At 44.1% G+C, this 26983-nt stretch overlaps 1 protein-coding gene across 1 annotated transcript in view; it reads left to right on the forward strand.

Moving 5' to 3' along the window:
- The window catches only part of SYCP2 (synaptonemal complex protein 2), a 114579-nt gene that overhangs the window by 34991 nt on the left and 52605 nt on the right, over positions 1–26983 (forward strand). Inside the window, exons 6-7 of the mRNA XM_073681552.1 lie at positions 12267–12450; positions 19682–19956. Of these exons, the coding sequence (XP_073537653.1) occupies positions 12267–12450; positions 19682–19956 (459 nt within the window). The remainder of the gene's footprint in view (positions 1–12266; positions 12451–19681; positions 19957–26983) is intronic.

A 26983-nucleotide genomic window follows, 5' to 3' on the forward strand; every position in this document is an offset into this window, starting at 1 on the left:
GCCAGTTTCTTCTTTGGCACATGTTCTGTTCTTCTGGGATTACAAGTGTTACAAATCTCACAGCTCCTAGTATAGTTTGTAGCAAGAGCTGAGATCTCGGGTACAATATAGAGTTTGATAGCTGAAATCATATGATTCTTCCCTCTATGTACCTTTCCATGAGCCCACTGAACCACTGCCGGATACAGTGCTCTTGGCAGACATATTCTTCCCACTCTCCAGATTCCGTCATTACCAAATGTTCCTCCCCGTCCGATCCATCCTTGTTTTTCTTCTACTGTTACCGCATTCTGCCAGTCCACTAAAGTCCTGTGTGCCGGATTCTCTTTCAGTCTTTGCTCCTCTTCATCTTCCTCCTCTTCTTCTTCCAACCCCAAATTTCTCATTCCCGTTTCTTCCTCATCTCCTCGTTGTCTCTGATTTCTGGTGAGCACAAACACCTCCAAACCCCCCACACCTCTGCCTCCTCTGGAAATATTGGTTCCATAGCTACTGCATTTGCTGTAATGTCAGTCAGATGATTCCCCTTCAGAGCTTCTAGCAGACTTCTCACTGCCCCTGCATTCCGGATTGGAGCTCCACTGTCTGTCTTGTAGCCTCCTCAGGGCCCATATCAGGCCAAAGTCGTGGGCAATCCCGAATCCGTACCTCGAGTCCATGTAGATATTGACCACTCGACTCTCTGCGCACTTGCAGGCTTCGGTCAGAGCATACAGTTCGGCCTCTTGAGCTGACATATAAAATGGCAGTGATCCTGCAGAAACAACCGTTGGTGGGGACACCACCGCATATCCGGTATGGTAAGTTCCATATTCATCTGTGTATCTGGACCCGTCAGTGTACAGTATCAGATCCTCTTCTGGCAGTGGCTGTTCAGAGACAGTAGGTAGGTGAGAGGTTTCTGCCTTCATGACCTCAAGGCAATCATGGTCACTCAAATCAGGGTATTCATGGTCTTCTGAGGACCCCCCTAAGTCTTCAGAGCAGTCCCCCCTTGACAGAGGAAGCAGAGTGGAGGGGTTCAAGACAGTACATCGCCGAAGAGCTATATTTTCTGGTAAAAGGAGCTCACATTGGATTCTGACACGACGTTGCATAGATAGATGGTTGTGCTGGGTTTGTGCAAGGACAGCTTTCAAATCATGAGGGGCTAGTATAGTTGTAGGATGGCCAAGTACATCTGCTGTTCTGTGGAGGAGTTCTGTAGCTGCCAGCACTGCTTTGAGACAGGTTAGAGATGTTTGCGCCACTGGATCCAATTTACTGGAATAATATCCGACGGGTCTCATGTGGCCTCCATGTTTTTGTGCCAGAACTCCTGAGGCATGGCCACACGCTTCAGAGACAAATAGAAAGAATGGAAATTCATAGTTGTGAATCCCCAGTGCAGGGGCTGAAATGATGAGTTTTTTCAACTGGTCCATTGCATCTTCAACTTCTTGGTCAAAATGCAGGTCAAGCTCAGAAGAGTGGACCCGATCATATAGAGGTTGCATGAGAGCTGATGCCTTAGGGATCCACTGCCTGCAGTATGTGACCATTCCCAGGAAAGCTTGGAGTTGTTTGACAGTTCTCGGGTACGGGATGTCACGGATGGCAGTTTTCCGCTCTTCAGTGAGATGCTTGGTACCTTGGGATATGCAATGACCCAAAAACACAACTTTGGTACAACACCATTGTAGCTTTCGCAGAGTAACTTTGCATCCGATGGTGGCCAGAAATTGGAGCAAAGAATAGCTGAACCTGTGGCAAGTTTGGTCATTGGGAAAACAGAGGAGTAGATCACCGACATATTACTTCAATGTGACTTCAGGGTTTTCACTCTTCCAGGGTTGGAAACAGGTAGTTAAGGCCAGTGTGAAGTGATGAGGGGAGTTCTGAGCTCCTTGAGTCATAACAGTCCAGGTGTACTGTACTCTGTGTGTAAAAGCAAAAAGATACAGTGTGGATGCTGAGGCACACTGAAGAAGGCGTTTGCCAAGTTGATTACTGTAAAATGCGTTGCCTCAGGGGGAATTTCACTGAGTAATGTATGTGGATTTGGCACCACTGGGGTCTCCAGGATTGTAACTGCATTCACAGCTCTCAGATCTTGCACCATCCTAAATTTATCCGGTTCTCCTCTTGCAGTTTTCTTCTTCACTGGAAACAATGGAGTATTAGCCGAAGAGACACAGGGAATTAATGCTCCTTTCTTGAGTAATTCTTGGATCTGGGCATCTAATGACGCTTCTTGGGCTGCTTTCAGTGGGTACTGTGGGAGTTTGGAAATCCGTGCACCTTGTTTCAGGAAACCTTGGACTGGCGGGAAAGGCAGCCGGCCTATATCATCAGGACCTTGAGACCAGAGTTCAGGTGGTATGCAGTCAGGATAATGCTGTGGTATAGCGGTTGTTGCAAACTGGATGACACACAATGGGAGGGCATGTACCTTTGTTTGTTCCTCTAACGATAACGGAGTAGAGACATCTAGATGCATTCCATCCTCATCATATGATATCTGAGCATTTAACTTCTGGAGTAGATCTGCTCCCAACAAATTAAGCGGGCTGGTGTCTGAAACAAGCAATCTGGCCAGCAGCTTCTCTTTTTTCCCAATAGGCAATGGAAATGTTAGTCGGGATGAGTGTGGTTTTCCATCCACTCCCACACATGAAAGGAAATCATCAGATATAAGCGATTCATAGGGTAAATCTCTTGAGCAGGTGCTGGAGCAGGCTCTGGAGCAGGCCTCGGTACAGCATTCAATTGTTTCTCTATAGCTTTAGCAATAAGGAGTACCGTCTGCGAGGACATGTCCACGTATTCTGGCCTGGAGTCTAAAAGCTTCGCTGAGATTTCCTCTCTGAGTCCCCTAACAAATGAAGTGACTAGCAGATTCTGTTGGATCCTCTGACCTTCATCGAACCCTTGATCCTTGAACAGAGTATAGATTCTGATGTAAAAATTTTTGACATTCTCCCCTGATTCTTGAGTACAGTCCAATACACTGGTAGATGAGTCTGTGAGCCGCTCCTTGGCCCATTGCTGAAGTTGTTGACAAAAAGCTCCTCCTGATTGGTAAGTCTCCTTGTCTGTCACTTGGCTGTCATTCAGAGCTACTTGAATTATTGACCAGAAGGTATCTCCCTCTCTAATGCTAGTGATTTCATGAAGATCTTTCCAAGTGGCCGAAGTTTGTTCAATTTGTCTGATTCTTCTGTAGAACGCCATAGGGTGTCTGTCTGGGTCAGGTAGTTGACTATTCACTTGATTAACTTGTGATGGTGTGAATGCCACATATCTATTATGGTGATCTGGCACTGGAGATTCTGACTGAGAAGATGTTGAGGGAGATACCGGCAACACAGCAGCAGGAGGTGGGCTTGTTTGTCTAGGAAATAGTTCATTTGGGTTATCTTCTGAGGTCATCTGGCGGCTGAGTGGGTCTGATCTAGCTGTGGCACTTTCCACAGCTCGGGTGAGAATTTGAGATTTATGATAGTCATTGCTGATTAGTCTTATCTCCTCCAATATAGTTAGTCCTCTATACTCCCATATAGCTTGGACTATTGCTTGGGCACAGGCTTGCATAGGAAATCCATACATTCCAGAACTTATAGCAGGAAGAGCAATAGAAGTAAGGTACCTTGTTCCAGCATAGTTCAGAATATTGTTGATTGTAGCTCTAAGTTGTGTCACACACTGATCATGATGATCTTCATCATACACGTAGTGTGTATTGCGGCCTGTATTCCCGTTGCGCCAAGATGGCTGCCACTGGAAGGAAGCACACTACAGGAAGGGTGCGTACCACTGGGAAGGAGCACACCCACTGACATCTGGTCAGAGGCCGGAGGTGATGCAATGGGTGTAGTAAGATGGCCGCTGCAGGAAGGGTTGGAACTTTGGGTGGACATAGGTATAACGGATGAGGATGGGGCACTAGGAGTGGCTTGGGTAGTAGCGAGGGGTTGGCCTCCTGGACGGGGCTTGTGACATGCAACACAATAATTTGCTGACAATGGATTCAGCTGGCCGCAATTAGAACACACCCAACAATTCATTGCGCCGCCATTATAGGGTGGTGGCGGAGGCATCTCTCTAACATAGAAATAACTAGTTATGTTCCCTTTGTTATCCCTGTCCTCAATTTCCACAAACCCTTCTTTCGATAAACTCAGCGCAACCTTTTTCCACATGTATGCACTTTGCAACAACCCATTATCTTCCAGTTTTCCCCTGTTTTCACAAATAGCTGCAGTCAACATCTCATGCTGTAATCTACCCCCCGGGTACAACCCAGACAATGACATTACTTTTTGGTTTTCTCTACATATTTCCTTCCTTCTCTTCTAGCAACTATATCTTTGAGGTCCTGTCGCTCCTGATCGAGCGACCCCTGCGACACAAACAATGTCTTTAGTTTTTCCATGATTTTTGCTCCAGGTGTCCCGTCCCCTTAGACTTATGATCAGACCAGGCAGCTGTAACAGGTAGAATTGTAACAGGTCCCTACACTCCCTACCAAGCACTGAATTGATTCTTTTACGACTTAATGAAGCACTTAACACCCCGCGCACCTGCGTCCTAGTGACGTCTTAATATACAGCTTAACGATGCAGTTGGCTCCCCGCGTATTCCATGTCTTAATAGAGGATTGGTTGACCCCGTGTGCCCGCGCCCTAATGGAGTCTTAATACACAACTTCTCAGCAACGTCACTCCCCGCGTGCCTTCGTTATAAACAAAGAAATCTTCCTAAATTCTCAAGTGTATACTTGTATGCCCCTGTGTACATAGATCGTTCTAACGGGACTGAACTCCTCAGATACCATGGAGCAGCAGTTAGCCTGGAGCGACTACACACCAGAGTTCTTGGAATCACACAGCGGGGACCCGCCCAGTCGCACGGGACATTCCCTAAGGGCCAATCTAGACACCACAAACTCACCAGAAACCGCTCAAAATGCGAATAAGCACTACGGATTCATTAAATCTGCAGACTTACCGTATTCAGTGATGAGAGTTGATCAGGCTCTCGCTTTGAGCAGTCCCGGCTCGTCCGTAGGTAGTCCAGTGATGGGCACCCCAAGACCTAGAGTCCCCTCGAGTGTGATCTAAGTCATGGCAGCATTTGTGGAGGTTTCACAAATTTAAGATACACCAGGTAACTGCTCTCCTCCAAATTAAAGATGTCTGAGTGCATGCAAAGAAGCTAATTAACCAAATTTGCTAATCTGGTTGAAAAACTTCATTCAGAGACTGAACCACGCAAAATGGCATACTTTATTACGTAGACATGGGGTTATATAGTATTCTACTTCTAGTTGGGATTAGTAAAATTCACTGCTTTTTTTGATAACTCGGCACACTGCAATTTGCTCAACCATGTATCTCTTGGTCTCAGTAACGCCTTAGGAACACTGATGGGAGGGGTGAGTTCGTCTCTCAGCGCCATCTGTGCCAACTCGACATGAATCTCTCTGTTATCAGCCATGCACATGCATACGTCATTCTCAGGAAATCATTTAGTTGTTCGTGGCTACAATAAGAATAGAAACAGTTATATATTCATTAACTATTAACATAATCCATGTGCATATACATATTTGCATACATACACAGATTATTCCATCATCTCTATATTAATTCACACTGATTAGATAATCTATTTAAAAAAGCTAATTAATTTTCTATAATATATATATTTTACCTTGACAGTATCAATAAAAACGTCAGCTCGGCTCGCAAAAAAAAAAAAGTCCTCTCCCGGCCCCAGATCCAGAGAAATGGAGACGCTGCGGGTCTTGGAATATTGTGACTTTTTTTTAGAATAAACTTTGGATTTTTTTTCACCAATTAAATAAAAATTAACCTATACATGTTTGGTATCTACAACCTCGTAATGACCTCGGGAATCATATTGCCAGGTCAGTTTTACCATATAGTGAACAAAAAAAACCATAAAACAATTGTTGAATTGCACTTTTTTTGCAATTTCATCGCACTTGGAATTTTTTCCCCATTTTCTAGTACACAATATAGTAAAAACAATGGTGTCGTTCAAAAGTACAACTTGTCCTGGAAAAACTTGGCCCTCAAAAATAATAAGTTTGTCCCCCTGTCCATGTCTGATTGTGATGACGAATCAGAGAACTCTGATCCTAACCCTACACCATATAAACAAAAACCCAGGATAGATGTATATACCCCGCCTCATCTGGCAGCTTCAGCCCCCCCCCTGACTTTAACCCTATGGTCGATCAATCCTCTCAGCCAGATATTACACCGATTAATCTATCTCCTTCTGAACTCTAAATTTGTAACTGTTTTAAATCAACCATATCTTTAATGGATATTAATCTCAACAAGAGGTTTGACATGAACCAAAGCTCAATAACGGAAATTAAAATGAATTACCTTAAGTTTTAGAAAGTCCCTAGGAGACATAACCCTAACCCTGAGACAAAATGACTTGTCCTTTAACCCCTTTACTGCCTGTGCCGTATTAGCACGCACAGGTTGTAATCCTCAGTGCAGGAGCCCTCACTGAACCGGGCACATGTCAGCTGATTATTACAGCTGACATGTGCCCGCAACAGCCGCGGGTGGAATCGCGATCCACCCGCGGCTTTTAACATGTTAAATGCCGCTGTCAATCTCTGACAGCAGCATTTAACAGCGCCGGAAGCGCGTCACTTACCCCGCCCATCGGGGACCCTGTCACGTGATCGCGGGTCACCGATGGGTGGGCATGACAACCCTGGGTCTGCAGCGGACTCCAGTGGTTGTCATGAGCTGGTCACCTAGTGGTCGGCGCACATAGCACAGGACCATTTCTGCTATATGCAGGGGATCTGCTGACCATCTGTATGTAGCAGAGGCGATCAGACAAGTGCTGCTTCTATTCTCCTATGGAGACTATAGAAGCAAGCAAAAAGTGAAAAAACATTGTTTTTAAAAATATTAAAAAAATATAAAAGTTTAAATCAACCCCCCTTTCGCCTCATTCAAAATAAAATAATAATAAAAAAAAACCTACATACACATATTTGGTATCGCCGCATTCAGAATAGTCCGATCTATTAATATAAAAAAACAATCCGATCGGTAAACGGCGTAACGAGAAAAAAATTCTAAACGCCAGAATTACGTTTTTTGGTCGCCGCAACATTGCAATAAAATGCAATAACGGGCGATCAAAACATCGGATCTACCTCAAAATGGTATCAATGAAAACTACAGCTCGGTGCGCAAAAAATAAGCCCTCACCCGGCCCCAGATCCCGAAAAATGGAGACGCTACAGGTCTTGGAAAATGGCGCCATTTTTTTTTTTATTTTATTTTTTACCAAACTTTGGAATTTTTTTTCATCACTTAAATAAAAAAGAACCTATACATGTTTGGTGTCTACGAACTCGTAATGACCTGGAGAATAATAATGGCAGGTCAGTTTTAGCATTCAGTGAACGTGGTAAAAAAAATTAAAAATAAAAACATCTGTGGTATTGCACTTTTTTTTGCAATTTCACCGCACTTGGAATTTTTTTCCTGTTTTCCTGTACACGTTATTGTAAAACTAGTAATGGCGTTGAAAAGTACAACTCGTCCTGCAAAAAATAAGCCCTCACATGGCCATATTGACCAAAAAATAAAAACGCTATGGCTCTGGGAACAAGGGGAGCAAAAAACAAAAATGCAAAAATGGAAAATCCCAGGGTTGCGAAGGGGTTAAATGGGGCTTCCCCATGAAACTCCTGGTTTTCTTAAAGGGGAAAACTTACACCATCACAAACATTGAAGAAGGACGGTCTTTTATAAAAGACAAAAACCTCATGAGAGAAGGCGACGATCAAACTTGACTTTTCAAAATCTCTGATTTGGCCCTTGTTTTCTTTTAGGCTGTGTGCCCACATACACGTAGCATTTTTCAAGCGTATATGCTGCGGAATTTCCGCAGCGTAAACGCTTGAAAAACGCATGTATATCCGCACCCCATGGTCAACAATGGCATTCCGCAATGTTAATGCCCATGCTGCGGATTTTTCCGCAGCGTATATGCTGCGGTCAAAAATCCGCAGCATGTTCATTAATTTTGCGGAAGCGCAGCGGAATCAATGTGCGGATGGTACCCAAATCTGGATGAGAGGAGACTCTCATCCAGACCTGGGTACCAAAGAACCTGTAAAAAAAAAGAATAAAATAAAGTTTATACTTATCTTCTGATGTTTTCCCTCCGTCGCGCTGTTGTCTGAAGGACCTGCCACGTCATTGAGTCATGTGACCCACCACATGACTCAATGACGTCACCGCAGGTCCTGCACACAACAGCGTGAGCCGCTCAAGCCTCCGGACGGGGCAGAGAATGCATCAGAAGGTGAGTATAAAGTTTATTTTTTTATTTTTTACCTTTCTGAACAAGTTGTCAAGCACTTTTCCAAGTGATGCTTGGAGAAGTGCTTGATAACCCGCATGCAGAAATGCATGCAAAGACGCCTCACAAACGCTTCTACCTGGCGGGAAAACCGCATGTAATATCCGCATGCGATTTTCCCGCCAGGGAGAAGCGTAAAAAATATGCTTCAGGTCCGCAACGTGGGCACATAGCCTTAAGGAGTATTCTAATACATCATACACAATGTGCACATATTTTAACTAGTTGTGTTCTATGGATGCGAATTTGACTATTATTATAATTTTTCCTCAAGGCTTTATCCCGCAACCTCATATCTGCAATCCAGGTTTCCATCACAGAGCAATGCTGAACTTTTTTTTTTGTTGTTGAGGTTAGAAGTTGGGATTTTATTTTCTTTTTCATCCCACTCTAACCCCACAGTCATTCTGAGAATTTATCAAAAGTCTGAGTATTAGTTTTTTTTATTCTTTCTTGTTGTTACTTTTTGTCTCTCATGGTTATATTTTAGGCTAAGATTTGACCAAGTTGTCATTAATGTTTTTGTAATAATATATTTTATTAAGGTTCTGCTGGTGATGAGTCTGTTATCTCATTTCTTGTTCTATGGCTTTAAATTTTTTATCTTTAAATGTAAAGGGACTTAATAGTCCCATTAAAAGACACTCTGCTTGGAAAGAAGCCTTTCAGTCAAGAGCAGACCTAGTTACTTTTCAAGAAACCAAATTTAAAAATAAAAACCCACCTATATTCAACCACAAACAATTCCCGTTTACCTTCAGATCTTCTTCTCCAGTAAAGGAAGCTGGTGTTCTCACTGCTATAAGAGATACTATTTCATTTCATTTTGTCGAAGAAATAATAGATTTAAATGGCAGGTTTCACATATTAATATGTGAACTTGACTCAGTATTACATACAATAGTTAATATCTACACTCCCAATGTTGGCCAAATTAATTTTCTTAATAAATTATTCAAGAAAATAAATAAAACACAAAAGGGAACCCTAGTTATTTTGGGCGATTTCAACATCATTCCGAATAAAAATCTTGACTCTATAGCTTCAAATAGGATTAAAATGCCTTCATTAGAAAATTGGTTAGCAAAAGAACAACTCTATGATGTTTTCGATGCTTGAACTCTTCCTTAAGGGAATATATCTTTTACTCAAGCCACCACAAATCATACTCAAGGATTGATTTAATCCTTACAAATCTCTCATCTATTCAGAAATTCACAGAAGCTTCTATCGGACAAATCACTTGGTCCGATCACACCCCTAGGTAAATTAAAGTTGACGTCACCCAAATTTCCAGCTAAGGAATGAAAGGGAAACTCCTTTTTCTTTAAACATCCAAAGTATAAGAAAATAATAGATAATGCTCTGTCTCTTCATTTTAAAGAAAATAATTCTACTGATACTTCTCCATCCAAACTCTGGAACTCCCATAAGGCTGTTATCCGTGGAATTCTTATACAATTAAATGCGGCTCATCAAAAGAAAAAACAGAGAACAAATTAAAGAAATCACAAAGCAAATAACGATTGAAGAAAAAATCCAACAGGAAAACCCATCCATCACAACCCACACTAACTTACTAAAACTTAGGTCTGAATTTAAAGCTCTACTTTTAAAAGATTATGACAAAATAATAAAATTTTCTAGACAAAATTTGTATTTATCTTTTAACAAGATGTCCAAGCTCACTGCAAATAGAGTAAAAAGTCAGCGTCTTAAAATTAGAATAAAATCAATAAAGATTGGAGACTCTTGTTTTCATAATCCACAAAATATTGTGGAACAATTTGGAAAATATTATTCCAACTTATACAACCTTAAAGATGACCCCATTAACCAACACCCCAATCTAGAAGATATTCAAAAATTTCTATCCCAAATCTTTCATCCCAAATTAAACTTAAATCAACTCAATTTTCTAAATGACTTATTTACTAAAGAAGAAATTATTGCAGCTATTTCTAATTTAAAAGATGATAAAGCCCCTGGCCCAGATGGATACCTAAACGAATATTATAAGACTTTCTAACATCATTTGTGTCAACCCCTCCTATCCTTTTTTTTATCTGCATCTGCCTCAGGCTCATTCCTAAAAGAATCTCTCCATGCAAATATTACTGTTATTCCCAAACCTAATAGTGACCCGAAAGTAATTCAGAATTATCGACCCATTTCACTCCTCAATGTAGATGTTAAAAACAGAAAAGCTCCTGACGGTACTAGGAAAATTATTAATTTAATCTCTTTAATTGAAAATGAAAAAATTCCTTCAATTCTCCTTTCAATAGACGCCGAAAAAGCATTTGATCGTTTAAATTAGGAATACAGTTAGGTCCATATATATTTGGACAGAGACAACATTTTCCTAATTTTGGTTCTAGACATTACCACAATGAATTTTAAACAAAACAATTCAGATGCAGTTGAAGTTCAGACTTTCAGCTTTCATTTGTGGGTATCCACATTAAAATTGGATGAAGGGTTTAGGAGTTTCAGCGCCTTAACATGTGCCACCCTGTTTATAAAGGGACCAAAAGTAATTGGACAATTGACTCCAAGGCTATTTCATGGACAGGTGTGGGAAATCCTTTCGTTATGTCATTCTCAATTAAGCAGATAAAAGGCCTGGAGTTGATTTGAGGTGTGGTGCTTGCATTTGGAAGGTTTTGCTGTGAAGTAAACATGCGGTCAAAGGAGCTCTCCATGCAGGTGAAACAAGCCATCCTTAAGCTGCAAAAACAGAAAAAAAACATCCGATATTTTGTTTAGTCCCTAACATATAATCTTAATCTATATGTTCTTTTATTCATATTCTATTTGTATTATATATTCTATAAAGATTGGAAGATCCTATTTCCCTACGCTTATATTGTTAAAATAATTCAGTAAAAGATTATTTAAACAAAAAAAACTTGGCCTTCACATGGCCATATTGACAGAAAAATAAAAAAGTTATGGCTCTGGGAAGAAGGGGAGCAAAAAACGAAAGCGCAAAAACAGAAAATGGCCCGGCGGTCAAGGGGTTAATGTGTACTATTGATTTATGCAATAACAATTAAAACGACAGGTACTCTTTGATTTTGATCTATAACTCAAATTTAAGGATTGATTGACTGCAAATTTCATTCTCATTGGTGACTTTTGAAAAATGAGTCTTTGACCCTCAGGAAAGATTGATCGCTGATATAGGGAGCTTCTACTTACAAAGTGAGGGGGTGGTGTTACACACCACATGAACATCAGAAGTGACGTGGTGTTAAACTTGAGATGTCTTAGCAGTGAATGGTTGTGCCACTTATGGGATGGAAATCTGAATGTGAAAAATTCAGTAGAACAAAAAAATAAATTTGCATCCTAAGTAGCGTTTATCAAGCAAATAGGAAAAGATGTTTTCGATCTTTATTTGCTATGTGAAGTTAGTCCAGTAGTCATTGTGAATGAGAAGACCCCCATAAACATTTTATTCATGTTTTCAGACTCTCCTGATTTCATTGGGACAAGCTAACTGTCTATTATATATAGGGGTCTCCCAATGAAAGATGGATCATGCAATATGTAGATTTCAACATGCCGGATCTTCTTGTTCTCAGGGGAGATAAGCCACCAGAGGAGCCTGCAGGGAACAGAGGTGTGTAGCAGCCTCTTAACACCCATTGAAAACGTGCACATTCTGCCGAATCGAGCATGCATTTCATTGGGGGATGGGGGTGATCTTGAGGAATAGGTGTCAGTTGAACCAGAGTATGGCCACTTTGTAGGCCTTCCTATTTGTACAAACAGGAATACTCTCACTTTCTTTTCTATGCATTTGTCCTAAATTTACCTTTTGTACATTTATTTTCTCTTTTCAGGATGGACTGTTGACAACTAAGAAAGAGCAGAAGAATATGAAAGAGCCCAGTCCTATAAAAATGTATAAAAATCCACCAAGAAAGGAAGAGAAAACAGCAAATAGTAATAAAATATCAACTCATGTGTGTAATAAACCTGCATCACCTGTCTGTTCTAGCCTTGGGTCAGTGGAGCAGATGAGATGTGAGTAATACTGATAGAGCATAAACGATATACAGTACATTGTATCAGGGAGACACATCATTGTCCTCCAACTGTGTGTCTGCTAGGTTATAGCACCATGCAAATGATGATAGCAAAGATACATAGATCTTTATTCAGATGACTGTATTACACTTCCATGTTGTAGCATATATTCACCTCCAAATGTAAAGACTGAGGCAGCACTTCCGAGCGAAGTCTAAAAAAGAAAGTGTATCTTTATTCACCCATTTGTGGAGTTTCAGCTCTACTCATTGGGGTCTTCTTCTATCAGCCTGCTTGATAGTTACATATAGATTCTTTCATTTAGTAAGCTTTGAAGTGCTGCCTCAATTTTTATCTATTTTTTTTTGGTTTTGTGTAATGAATATGGCCTTTAGCCAGTCACCCTTAGGGACTTTGCACTAACACCTAAGGGTGCTGCTATCTTAATTTTTACTAATATTCAGCACCAAGAACTAAATGTAAATGACATGTTGGAAAATGTTTAAATATGCTCTTCCCCCTGACATAATAGTTTTTATTAAAGCTTCTAAGATCATGAAGAAGTGCCTTGGATTCTGGGAGTCAGGATAATTCTCTTGCAGACCCCTAAAGTCAGAGCCATAGGTGTGCACTGCATAACACAATATAAAAAAAATAGAACATTGCAATTGAACTTGATGGAAATGTGTCATTTTCCAACTATACTATTTGGACCCAATTCATGAAGGTGTTTTCCCAGATTTCTGTCACAAAACACCTTCAAATTTTGCAATATGTTTGCCCAATGCAAAAAAATGTTATATAAAATTTTGTGGCTTTTGGCGTTTTTACACAAAAGTGGGCAGAGCTGGAATGGGGCGTGACGAAGTCTGTCTGATAAAGTCATCAAGAGTTGTGGCACAACTTATTTCATAAGTGCTACTCTACTCTTTCCTGGAGTAACATTTTTGATGGAGGTGCTCACCAGTTGTAAGATGCACCTAATTCATTAAGTTGTATGCTCCTCTTAATGAATTAAGCACGTCTTGCCATGTCCATAATTAAGACTGGCGTAAGAAACGCTGTAACGGGTCTGGGAGGCGGAACCTCTGAGCTACTATACAAGGGGGCGGTCCTTGTAAGGGAGCGGGTAGCGACCAGGCAGGCAGTCACAGCAGGTGACCGGGACAGTCTCTGGGTGAACGGGCAGATGGTCACGGCAAGTGACCGGGACAGTCTCTGGAAGAACGGGCAGGAGATCACGGCAAGTGACTGGGGCAGTCTCTGGAAGAACGGGCAGATGATCACGGCAAGTGACCGGGACAGTCTCTGGGTGAACGGGCAGATGGTCACGGCAAGTGACCGGGGCAGTCTCTGGGTAAAGGGTTGGTACGACCTGTGGCGGCTGATGGTAGACTTGAGCTCCCAGGTGAGCAGGCGAGAGTCTCTGGATAAACGGGTGGTCACAGCATGTGACGGCGGAGCCTCCAGGAAGACCAACAGACAGGCGGCAGATGAGCGCTCCCAGATGAGCGGGCGAGAGTCTCTGGATAAGCGGGTGGTCACAGCACGTGACGGCAGAGCCTCCAGGTAGGCTAACGGACAGGCAGCAGATGAGCGCTCCCAGGTGAGCGGACAGGAGTCACTGGACAGGCAGGTGGTCACAGCACGTGACGGCGGAGCCTCCAGGTAGGCTAGCAGGCAGGTAGCAGATGTGCGCTCCCAGGTGAGCGGGCAAGCTGGTCCATAGACAGACTGACAGGAGTTGGAAGGCAGACCGTCGGACCTCAGGCAAGCAGGCAGGTAGCTGAAGTGTGCTCCCAGGTGAGCGGGCAAGCAGGTCCTTAGACAGACTGACAGGAGTTGTAAGGCAGACCGTCAGACCTCAGGCTAGCAGGCAGGTAGCGGAATATCAGGCAGGAAAAGACAGCAGGCTGGCAGGAATCTGGCAGGTATCTGGCAGGTAACTGGCAACGGGACCTGAGGGCTGAAGCAGAGTAGTGAACAGTGCAACAACATTGCTCGGGCACCTCCATTTTGGAGGAGGTGCCTTCTATATGGTGAAGTCCTCCGGCCATTGGCCGGGCACTCCTTAGGACGGCGCGCGCGGCCCCTTTAAGAGGGAGGGAGAGCGCGCGCGCGCACCCTAAGCACAGTGGCCGGGAAGGAGCGCGCGCTGCCAGCAGAGCGGGAGGAGGACGCCGGGCACGGAGCAGGGAGGTGAGGGGAACAGCGTCCCTGCCTAGCAGAGGGCAGGGACGCCGGCGCTACAAACGCTAGTAATATTGAATCTGGCCCTTTACGTTTACGTATTTTTCGGACTATAAGACGCACTTTTTTCCTCCAAAATTTTGGAGGAAAATGGGGGGTGCATCTTATAGTCCGAATGTTGGGGGGGGGGGGGGGGTATATATACAGTACAGACCAAAAGTTTGGACGCACCTTCTCATCTAAAGATTTTCTGTATTTTCATGACTTTGAAAATTGTACATTCACACTGAAGGCATCAAAACTATGAATTAACACATGTGGAATTATATACTTAACAAAAAAGTGTGAAACAACTGAAAATATGTCTTATATTCTAGGTTCTTCAAAGTAGCCACCTTTTGCTTTGATGACTGCTTTGCACACTCTTGGCATTCTCTTGATGAGCTTCAAGAGTTAGTTACTGGAAATGGTCTTCCAACAATCTTGAAGGAGTTCCCAGAGGTGCTTAGCACTTGTTGGCCCTTTTGCCTTCACTCTGCGGTCCAGCTCACCCCAAACCATCTCGATTGGGTTCAGGTCTGGTGACTGTGGAGGCCAGGTCATCTGGCGTAGCACCCCATCACTCTCCTGCTTGGTCAAATAGCCCTTACACAGCCTGGAGGTGTGTTTGGGATCATTGTCCTGTTGAAAAATAAATGATGGTCCAACAAAACGCAAACCAGATGGAATAGCATGCCGCTGCAAGATGCTGTGGTAGCCATGCTGGTTCAGTATGCCTTCAATTTTGAATAAATCCCCAACAGTGTCACCTGCAAAGCACCCCCACACCATCACACCTCCTCCTCCATGCTTCACGGTGGGAACCAGGCATGTAGAGTCCATCCGTTTCCACTGGTCTAATGTCCATTCCTTGTGTTCTTTAGCCCAAACAAGTCTCTTCTGCTTGTTGCCTGTCCTTAGCAGTGGTTTCCTAGCAGCTATTTTACCATGAAGGCCTGCTGCACAAAGTCTCGTCTTAACAGTTGTTGAAGAGATGTGTCTGCTGCTAGAACTCTGTGTGGCATTGACCTGGTCTCTAATCTGAGCTGCTGTTAACCTGCGATTTCTGATGCTGGTGACTCGGATAAACTTATCCTCAGAAGCAGATGTGACTCTTGGTCCTCCTTTCCTGGGGCGGTCCTCATGTGAGACAGTTTCTTTGTAGCGCTTGATGGTTTTTGCAACTGCACTTGGGGACACTTTCAAAGTTTTCCCAATTTTTCACACTGACTGACCTTCATTTCTTAAAGTAATGATGGCCACTCGTTTTTCTTTACTTAGAATTTGTATTATGCCAAGAAAAAAGCAGCTAACAGTCTATTCAGTAGGACTATCAGCTGTGTATCCACCAGACTTCTGCACAACACAACTGATGGTCCCAACCCCATTTATAAGGGAAGAAATCCCACTTATTAAACCTGACAGGGCACACCTGTGAAGTGAAAACCATTTCCGGTGACTACCTCTTGAAGCTCATCAAGAGAATGCCAAGAGTGTGCAAAGCAGTCATCAAAGCAAAAGGTGGCTACTTTGAAGAACCTAGAATATAAGACATATTTTCAGTTGTTTCACACTTTTTTGTTAAGTATATAATTCCACATGTGTTAATTCATAGTTTTGATGTGTGGCACCCCAGGGATCTGGTTTCCACAGTAACAGCAATGTTATGTCTGAGAGCAGGTGGGAGGTCTCTTGGTCAGGAATCCTATGCATGCCACACCTCCTGCCCAGTCCTGGGAGGGGAAGAACTTCCCCTATATAAACCTAGGGCTGAGGCAGGGTTAGTGAGTAGAGAAGAAGTAGAGACAGAGAAAAGAAGCAAATATAGGAACAGAACATCAGGAGCTCTGTGGGAGCAGTGTTACAAGGAGTCAGGGGCTGGCAGCTGCAGAGCTCGCCCTGACTGAGAAGATTTCTTACCAGACCCGGAGTCCGAGGCTGTGGGGACTAACTCCTACCCAGCAGCAGAATCCGTCAGGCAGGGGATTCCAGGTCCTCTGGCCAAGAAACCCGAAGGCCCCGAGTCACCGGCCATACGGGTGAGCACCACACAGTACACTGAGGGACGTGGGCTACTTATACCCGCCTCTAGCAAGGTAGCCAGAAGAGTACAGTTAGTTTGGGAGGCCTACAACTCCGCCTGGCCAGGGGAGATCCCATCTGCTCAAGGACCGACCAGGCCCCAATCGCTAGCCAGTACTCCGGGAGGGTCTATCTTTGTCACCAGTAAAGACCCTGAACTACACCGTACCGTCTCCGAGTGGTTCCTGCTACCCCCATCATCCACGTCGGTTGCCCTGAGGCCATACCCCTCCCGTTGGGGGTTATACTATCACGCTGCACAATCCTACCACCGGCCTCAGCGGTCTGCCCTGCAGCAGCAGCTCCTTAGCTGTACTCAACGGGTGGCGTAGTCGTCCAACATCTACCACTGATACATCGCCGCTCAGTTTGACTCCCTGGGCACGGACCGGGTCACCGCCACGAGACTACAACCCTCAACAGATCCGGCTCCGGGTAAGCTCCCGCGTGCGCAACGCAGCGCGACACAGGCCCAGGGGCGCGTCAGATGCCTTCAGTGTGAATGTACAATTTTCATAGTCATGAAAATACAGAAAATTCTTTAAATGAGAAGGTGTGTCCAAACTTTTGGTCTGTACTGTATGTGGTGTGTGGGGGGAGCGGTATCGGTGGAGGAGCAGGGCACAGGAGGCAGCAGCCGTCCGCTGCAGCCTACACTGTCCCCGCTGCTAAAGAAAATGAATATTCACTGCTCCCCATGCCCATGGGGCGTGGGGAGCACTGAATATTCATGCTCCTTAATAGCGGTATACAGTGTAGCCGCGCTGCGGCTCCTGCTGCTGCCGGAATCGCCTGTGACCGCTGTTAAAGGGCATGAATATTCAACCTCTTTCCACGCCCATGGGCGTGGGGAGGGAGTGAATATTCATGCCCTTTAATAAGCGGGCACACGAGATAGCCGGCAGCAGCAGGAACCGCAGCGCAGCTGCGCTGTGTGCCGGCTATGAAGGAGAGTGAAGTCATTGCTCCCTGCGCACACAGACCCAGCGTGGGGAGCAGTGACTTCCGGCAGCTGATCTCTCCTTGTGAGCCGCGCATGGCAGTGACGCCATGCACGTCTCACATGGAGAGATCAGTGCGGGCAGACAGGTCACAGCGCTGGAGGAGAGAAGAAAGGTGAGTAGGAGTGTTTTTTTTTTGTTTTTTTTTATGTGCAGCATTAAGGGGATTAGGGGGACCATGCATACTAGGCTAAGGATGAGGGGGCCATACATACCAGGGTAAGGATGAGAGGTGCCATGCATACCAAGATAGGGATTAGGGGTGCCATGCATACCAGGATAGGGATTAGGGGTACCATGCCTACCAGGATAAGCATAAGGGGTGCCATGCATACCAGAACAGAGATGAGGGGTGCTATGCATACCAGGACAAGGATGAGGGGTGCCATGCATACCAGGACAGGGATGAGGGGTGCCATGCATACCGGGACGGGGATGAGGGGTTCCATGCATACCAGGATGGGGATTGCTGTGCCATGCATACCAGGATGGGGATTGCTGTGCCATGCATACCAGGATGGGGATTGCTGTGCCATGCATACCAGGATAGGGATGAAGGGCCATGCATACCAGGATAGGAGGTGAGGGGGGCCATGCATACCAGGATAGGGATGAGGGGTACCATGCATACCAGGATAAGGATGAGGGGTGCCATGCATACCAGGATAAGGATGAGGGAGCCATACATACCAGGATGGAGGGGTTCCATGCATACCAGGATGGAGGGGTTCCATGCATACCAGGATGGGGGATATTGTCAGAATTGGGGGACATTACCCCTACACCAGTGTCAGCAGAAGACCCCCTCTCCCTTAAAAGTGCATCATGAACACATTTTTGGCTTAAGTTTTTTAATTTTTTTTCCTCCTCTAAAACCTAGGTGTGTCTTACGGTCCGGTGCGTCTTATAGTCCGAAAAATACGGTACATGTCGGCTCACGTTCTGAGTTCGATTGATGATGCTGAGATATATACATGTCGGCTTAGTGCGTAGTACAGAGGCGTTTTGAGCCGAGCGGGCGGCATCATCATCCGGACTCAGAACGTGAGCCGACGTGTATACGTCTCAGCCTCACCAAGCTCACTGCGCAGTACAGAGGCGTTCTGAGTCCGGATGATGACACCACCAGCTCAGAACGCCTCTGTACTGCGAAGTGAGCTTGGTGAAGCTGAGATGTATACGTATTGGCTCAGTGCGCAGTAAAGAGGCGTTCTGAGCCGAGCTGGGGTATTATCATCCGGACTCAGGATGCCTCTGTACTGTGCAGTGAGCTTGGTGAGGCTGAGATGTATACACTTTGGCTCGTGTTCTGAGTCAGGATGATTACATCTCCAGCTCAGAACTCCTCTGTACTGCACAGTGAGCTTGGTGAAGCTGAGGTGTATACATGTCGACTCATTGCACAGCACAGAGGTGTTCTGAGCCTGGATCATGCAGGTCTCTGTGCTGGATTTCAAAGACGTTAGCACTGATGTCACTTGGCTGAAAGTGGTCAGTCAAACGGAGAGGATATCTCTTCACACCATGGCTAGGTGACTCCTCCAGTATACCTTACCGCACAGATAACTTGGGGTAATGGTTTTCCACTCACAAAGGCAAGTTTTTACTTGATAACTATAGCACAACTACTACAAACATAGTTTAGCTAAAACATCATTGTGATGACTATGTAGTTTCTTGCAGGAGTCTGGATCAGTTTAATAGAACATTTTCTGATGTCAGGGTCTGTTTAATGAATCGGGCCCTATATGCGTAAATGCAATGAGTATCAGTGTGACGTGCCGAAATCAGACATTTTGAATATTTGTTTTTTACATAAGATTTAACCGTATGTTACTATATTCGTGTAAGTTTTCCTCTAATGTTAAGCTACTGAATTGAGGTCATTATGTCATCTACACTTTGTCATATTGCAGCTGAAAGACATGAGTTTGATCCAGAATTATCAACCAGGCATCCAACTATCACTCATTCATCCCCATCACTATCTGCCTCACCTCCAGAACAACAGACTCCAGAGCAATCTATGAACATTTCTGTAGACTTAAAAAGGGTCAGCAAACAGTGGACAGAGATAAGTGACAGCTCTGCTTCAAAATGGTCCTGGTCCACAAAGAAGAATGGAAATAAACTAGATGTAGGCAAGAATGTTCAGGAGCCATTATCTCCTGCTGCTGGCCATTTGTCACAGGTATAGACATTGATTTTTTTCTAGTTTGGAACAGGGTTGTGGAGTCGCAGTCGGTGTCCATTTTGCTGGAGTCGGTATATAATGGACCAACTCCAACTCCTAAAATATATAATAAATTGGGTGGGTACAGTAGTTCAATGCAGTTTGTGGGGGAATATTTTTTTCATAAGAATTTTGGAAAGTTATGAAATGTCCTATTCCTGATCTAAGGGTCTAGACTTTTATCTGAGATGAATCTGTGCTACAGTAAATTTCTCTCTTAAACATGAGCCATGTATGAGGGAGTCTGAGTTGGAGTCAGTGTCATAGAAATTGAGGAGTCGGAGTTGGAGTCGGAGGTTTGGCTTACCGACTCCACAGCCCTGGTTTGGAAGATGCTATTAAAGACTTCACAGCATGTTGCATGCACAGTTTCAATCAAAATATTTTAACCCCTCATTGCAAATTATATTCAGTAGTAAAATTTACAAATTTCTGCTGTTTGCTGTAAACCAATAAAGAAAACTTTAATTAGCTCAACACAAATAATATCACAAGCAGTTTCTCCAAATTCAACACAACATGATGCTTTTACCTACTATGGCCCTCATTCAGACGTCAGTTTTCCGTGTACGAGTTCTATCTGCGGTAATCTCGGATAAACTCATATCTATTATAGTGTAATAAGGGGCTGTTCACATGTCCGTGTATTGTTGACAATCGAGTGATCCACCCAAATATATGAAGACATGTCCAATTATGGTCCAATTCTCAAATCAATCTCAGCAGTTCAAGTCTATAGGTTTGTGAAAAAAATCAGACAGCACTCGGAAGCCATCTGTATGCTCTCAGTTTATCACGGATTGTTTAATAGGGATGATAGAGGGTTAAGAAACATTAATATATTTTTTTCATCTGATAACTCATTCAGGCATCTGTGTTGCACATACATTCTCTATAGTTCCAGCCCTGGGTATATGACCGTGACAAAACCCCTTGCTTCCAAATGTTTGATCTGCTGTACCTCGTCCAAAAGTGGTTGCAGCTGGAGTCCTCTACTTAGATGGTAGAGTGAGTTGCAATGGACCGATTTGTGCACTCCCTTCCAAGCCCGATGCAGACTTGGGTTGCCCAGGGAGATCCCCAGAACACTGATGACTTGGTCGGATTGGTCTAAAGGTATCAGGGGATCGAGGATTCTTTGGGAAGGCAACCCACTCCATACTGGGAATCCCATCAGGGGGCGGAGGCTAAAGAGGAGGTGGGGCGTCCAATTTCCATGGGGGCTGCAAAGGTCATGCCGAGGGTCTCATCGGGGGACGTAGTTTTCTGGAAATGTCACAGTCCAGGTCATATAGCTGCTCATTGTCCCCTGACCTCTGAGCAAATAGACTGTAGCATGCGGCGACGGTGTTCATTCTACGCATATCTGGTTTGCAGTGTGGACTGTCCACCCGGCTAGGGACCCCAAGCTTGTCCTGTAAAAGTAAATGGTCTGCAAATGACTGGACAACTAGACACAGGGAGTTTGGTGACCCTCGTGAGGGCCACACTCACTCTCCAATTGATCCCTGGGAAGAAGGTGTTCGTCCGCTCCATTCACGGGGAAGCTAAAGACAGAGTGGTCATTGAGACGGCCCGAGGTACTGAGTCCCATGAGGTTGGCGTGGCCCCGGATTTATTGCACCCAATTATCATAGGCCGGCACTTTGTGTTGTTTTGGGACTTGTGGGGGAGGGGCTGAGAACGTGATTGCTCGGGTAAGAGACGAGTTGGTCCTAAAGAAGTCTCACCAACCTCAGAGCCTGACGGGTTTCCCTTCTGTGTAATGGTGGGAGATGAGGTATTATTCCCTGAGGCCGACATTCCTGACATAGGTGTGACCAGAGAAAGTTTTAGGTCCGCCCAACATAGGGACCTAACTCTAAAAGAAGCGTTCAATAAGGTAGCTGTTATAAATGGCATACCACAGGTGCTGGGAGCGGACACCAGTTTTCCTTATTTTATGATGAGCGGGGACTTATCCCTTACCTGGTTACTAAGGTCAGAGCGGAAATAATGAAGCATTGTTGGTACCAGGACCTTATAAACAGAGTGTGTTGGACATGGCCTATTCACATGTTTTGGGTGGTCATCTGGGTGTCGACAAAACCCAAGAACGGGTCATGCGGAGGTTCTATTAGCATGGATGTCAACTTGAAATCCTAAGGTATTGCAAGTCCTGCCCCACCTGCCAGTTAACCCCTTAATAACATCTGATGTACTAATACGCGTCTGTGCCCTGGGACTTAAGAGCCAGACCCGTATTAGTACGTCATGGCGATCGCGCGCGCACACAGGCTGTGCGGGCGCGATCGCCGCCGGGTGTCAGCTGATTGTCACAGCTGACACCCGATACTATGTGCAGGGAGCGGTCCTGCACCGCTCCCAGCACATTAACCCCCGCGATGCTGTGATCGAAGTCGATCGCAGCATTGCGGGGGCAAGGGGAGGTGATCGCAGATACTTACCGCCTCTTCCGGGTTCCAGCGCTGTCTGCAAAGGCTTCCCGGGTGTTGCCATGACGACCCAATGTCGTCATGACAACATCCGGGTCACCAGACAGCAGGAAGATTGTTTGGACATGCGCAGTGCATCTCCAAACAATCTTCTCCCTGTCCGGCGCTGACAGCCTGCATGGCACAGGGATGGTGCTGCATTCCTGTGCCATGCAGGCGATCAGAGAAAAAAAACTGAAAGTCCCAGAGTGGGACAAAGTAATAAACTATATAAGCTTCCAGAAAGTGAAAAAAAAATAAAAAAAAAATTGCAAAAAAATAAAAAAAATAATCCACCAAAAATAAAAATATAATGTACCCATCAATAAATATTATTATAAAAAAAAAAAAAACAACAATAAAAGTACACATATTTGGTATCGCCGCGTCCGGAACAAACTGACCTATAAAACTGTCCCACTAGTTAACCCCTTCAGTGAACACGGTAAAAAAAAAAAAAACTGAAGCAAAAAACAATGCTTTATCACCATACCGCCAAACAAAAAATGGAATAACACGCGATCAAAAAGACAAATAGAAATAAAAATGGTACCGCTGAAAACGTCATCTCGTCCCGCAAAAAACAAGCTGCCATACAGCTCCATCATCCGAAAAATAAAAAAGATATAGCTCTCAGAATAAAGCGATGCTAAAAAATATTTTTTTCTATAAAATTGCTTTTATTATGTAAAAGTGCAAAACATAGAAAAATTATATAAATGTGGTACCGCTGTAAACGTACTGACCCGAAGAATAAAGCTACCTTATCAATTTTACCACACGCGGAACAGAATAAAAAAAAACAAAAAAAACAATTCCTGAATTGTTGGTTTTTGTTTATTCTGCCTCCCAAAAATCGGAATAGAAAGCGATTAAAAAATGTCACGTGCCTGAAAATGGCACCAATAACAACGTCAAGTCATCCCGCAAAAAACGAGCCGTCACATGACTGTCTGCCAAAATCTGGAAAAATTATAGCTCTCAAAATATGGCGATGCAAAAACTAGATTTTACAAAAAATGCGTCTTTTAGTGTGTGACAGCTGTCAGTCATAAAAACCCCATATGATTCTGGTATTGCTGTAATCACACCGACCCGAAGAATAAAGTCGTCTAATCACTTATACCGCACAAGGAACGGCGTCAAAAATAAACTCTTGGGTTAGGATTGGGCTAGGGTTAGGGCTGGGTTTGGGGCTAGGGTTGTGCTAGGGTTAGGGTTGTGCTACGGTTAGGGTTGTGGTACGGTTAGGGCTGGGGTTGTGATGGGGTTGGGATTTTTTTCAAAAGTAAGAAAAAAAGATGACGATATGGCGACTAGTGTTGAGCGCAAGTGCTCGCTACTTGAGTTTGCATCGGGTGCTCTGGTATGCATTGAGTATCGTGGGTATTTGAGTGACATGTTCGAGTCTCTGCCCCATATGCTTCGCGGCCAGAAAAACTTTACGGGGATTGCCTGCCATGCACGAACGATCCCCGCATGTTTTTCTTTGGGTGTCTAATAACCGTGAAACATGCGGAGCAGGGACTCGAGCATGTCACTCGAGCATACGCTGTACATGGTGCATACCTGAGTACCCGATGCAAACTCAAGTAGCGAGCACTTGCGCTCAAGACTAATGACAACTTATTCAATATGATGACCTAATGTAAACAAATTCTGTGTCGTACCTCTGGGTTCAAAATGTTCACTATACACCTTAATAAAATCCTTGGGGGGTATAGTTTCCAAAATGGGGTCACTTGTGGGGGAGCTCCAGTGTTTAGGCACATCACGGGCTCTCCAAACGCGACATGGTGTCCGCTAACAAATTGAATGGAAAATCGTCTCAAATTGTTAACGGACACCATGTTGCGTTTGGAGAGCCCCTGCGTGCCCAAACATTGGAGCTCCCCCACAAATGACCCCATTTTGGAAACTAGACCCCCCAAGGCACCTATCTAGATCCATAGTGAGCACTTGGAACCCCCAGGTGCTTCACAAATTGATTCATAAAAATGAAAAAGTGTTTTTTTTTTCACTTTTTCATTTTTATGAATCAATTTGTGAAGCACCTGGGGGTTCCAAGTGCTCACTATGCATCTAGATAGGTGCCTTGGGGGGTCTAGTTTCCAAAATGGGGTCACTTGTGGGGGAGCTCCAAAGTTTGGGCACACAGGGGCTCTCCAAACGCAACATGGTGTCCGCTAACAATTTGAGCCGATTTTCCATTCAATTTGTTAGCGGATACTATGTTGCATTTGGAGAGTCCCTGTGTGCCCAAACATTGGAGCTCCCCCACAAGTGACCCCATTTTGGAAACTAGACCCCCCAAGGCACCTATCTAGATGCATAGTGAGCACTTGGAACCACAGGTGCTTCACAAATTGATTCGTAAAAATTAAGAAATGAAAAAAAAAACACTTTTTCATTTTTACGAATCAATTTGTGAAGCACCTGGGGTTCCAAGTGCTCACTATGCATCTAGATAGGTGCCTTGGGGGGTCTAGTTTCCAAAATGGGGTCACTTGTGGGGGAGCTCCAATGTTTGGGCACACAGGGGCTCTCCAAACGCAACATGGTGTCCGCTAACAATTTGAGCCGACTATTTGTTAGCGGACACCATGTTGCATTTGAAGAGTCCCTGTGTGCCCAAACATTGGAGCTCCCCCACAAGTGACCCCATTTTGGAAACTAGACCCCCCAAGGCACCTATCTAGATGCATAGTGAGCACTTGGAACCCCAGGTGCTTCACAAATAGATTCATAAAAATGAAAAAGTGTTTTTTTTTTTTCACTTTTTCATTTTTACGAATCAATTTGTGAAGCACATGGGGGTTCCAAGTGTTCACTATGCATCTAGATAGGTGCCTTGGGGGGTCTAGTTTCCAAAATGGGGTCACTTGTGGGGGAGCTCCAAAGTTTGGGCACACAGGGACTTTCCAAACGCAACATGGTGTCCGCTAACAATTTGAGCCGATTTTCCATTCAATTTGTTAGCGGATACCATGTTGCATTTGGAGAGTCCCTGTGTGCCCAAACATTGGAGCTCCCCCACAAGTGACCCCATTTTGGAAACTAGAACCCCCAAGGCACCTATCTAGATGCATAGTGAGCACTTGGAACCCCAGGTGCTTCACAAATTGATTCGTAAAAATGAAAAAATGAAAAAAAAAACACTTTTTCATTTTTACGAATCAATTTGTGAAGCACCTAGGGGGTTCCAACTGCTCACTATGCATCTAGATAGGTGCCTTGGGGGGTCTAGTTTCCAAAATGGGGTCACTTGTGGGGGAGCTCCAATGTTTGGGCACACAGGGGCTTTCCAAACGCAACATGGTGTCCGCTAACAATGTGAGCCGACAATTTGTTAGCGGATATCATGTTGCATTTGGAGAGTCCCTGTGTGCCCAAACATTGGAACTCCCCCACAAGTGACCCCATTTTGGAAACTAGACCCCCCAAGGCACCTATCTAGATGCATAGTGAGCACTTGGAACCCCTAGGTGCTTCACAAATTGATTCATAAAAATGAAAAAGTGTTTTTTTTTTTTCATTTTTACGAATCAATTTGTGAAGCACCTGGGGTTCCAAGTGCTCACTATGCATCTAGATAGGTGCCTTGGGGGGTCTAGTTTCCAAAATGGGGTCACTTGTGGGGGAGCTCCAATGTTTGGGCACACAGGGGCTCTCCAAACACAACATGGCGTCCGCTAATTATTCAAGCAAATTTTACAATCAAAAAGTCAAATGGCGCTCCTTCCCTTCCGAGCCCTGCCGTGCGCCCAAACAGTGTTTTTTCCCCAAATATTGGGTATCTGCGTGCCCAGGGGAAATTGCACAACAAGTTTTGGGGTCCTTGTTTTCTTGTTACCCCTGTGAAAATAAAAAAAATTGGGTCTAAAGTAACATTTTTGTGAAAAAAGTTACATTTTCATTTTTTTCTTCCACATTCAAAAAATTCCTGTGAAGCACCTGAAGGGTTAATAAAGTTCTTGAATGTGGTTTTGAGCACCTTGAGGGGTGCAGTTTTTAGAATGGTGTCACTTTTGGGTATTTTCTGTCATAAAGACCTCTCAAAGTGACTTCAAATGTGATGTGGTCCCTAAAAAAATGGTTTTGTAAATTTGTCAACTTTTAACCCTTATAGCTCCCTAACAAAAAAAAATTTTGGTTCCAAAATTGTGCTGATGTAAAGTAGACATGTGGGAAATGTTATTTATTAACTCTTTTGTGTGACATATCTCTCTGATTTAAGGGCATAAAAATTAAAATTTTGAAAATTGCTAAATTTTCAAAATTTTCGCCAAATTTCCGTTTTTTTCACAAATAAATGCAAGTGATATCGAAGAAATTTTACCACAATCATGAAGTACAATATGTCACGAAAAAACAGTCTCAGAATCAGGGGGATCCATTGAAGCGTTCCAGAGTAATTACCTCATAAAGTGACAGTGGTCAGAATTGTAAAAATTGGCCTGGTCATTAACGTGCAAATCACCCTCGGGGCTTAAGGGGTTAACCGCTCTCAC

This window comes from Phyllobates terribilis, unplaced genomic scaffold (assembly GCF_046119375.1).
Source record: "Phyllobates terribilis strain yellow unplaced genomic scaffold, ASM4611937v1 Scaffold_5__5_contigs__length_657084704, whole genome shotgun sequence".
Lineage (NCBI taxonomy): Eukaryota > Metazoa > Chordata > Amphibia > Anura > Dendrobatidae > Phyllobates > Phyllobates terribilis.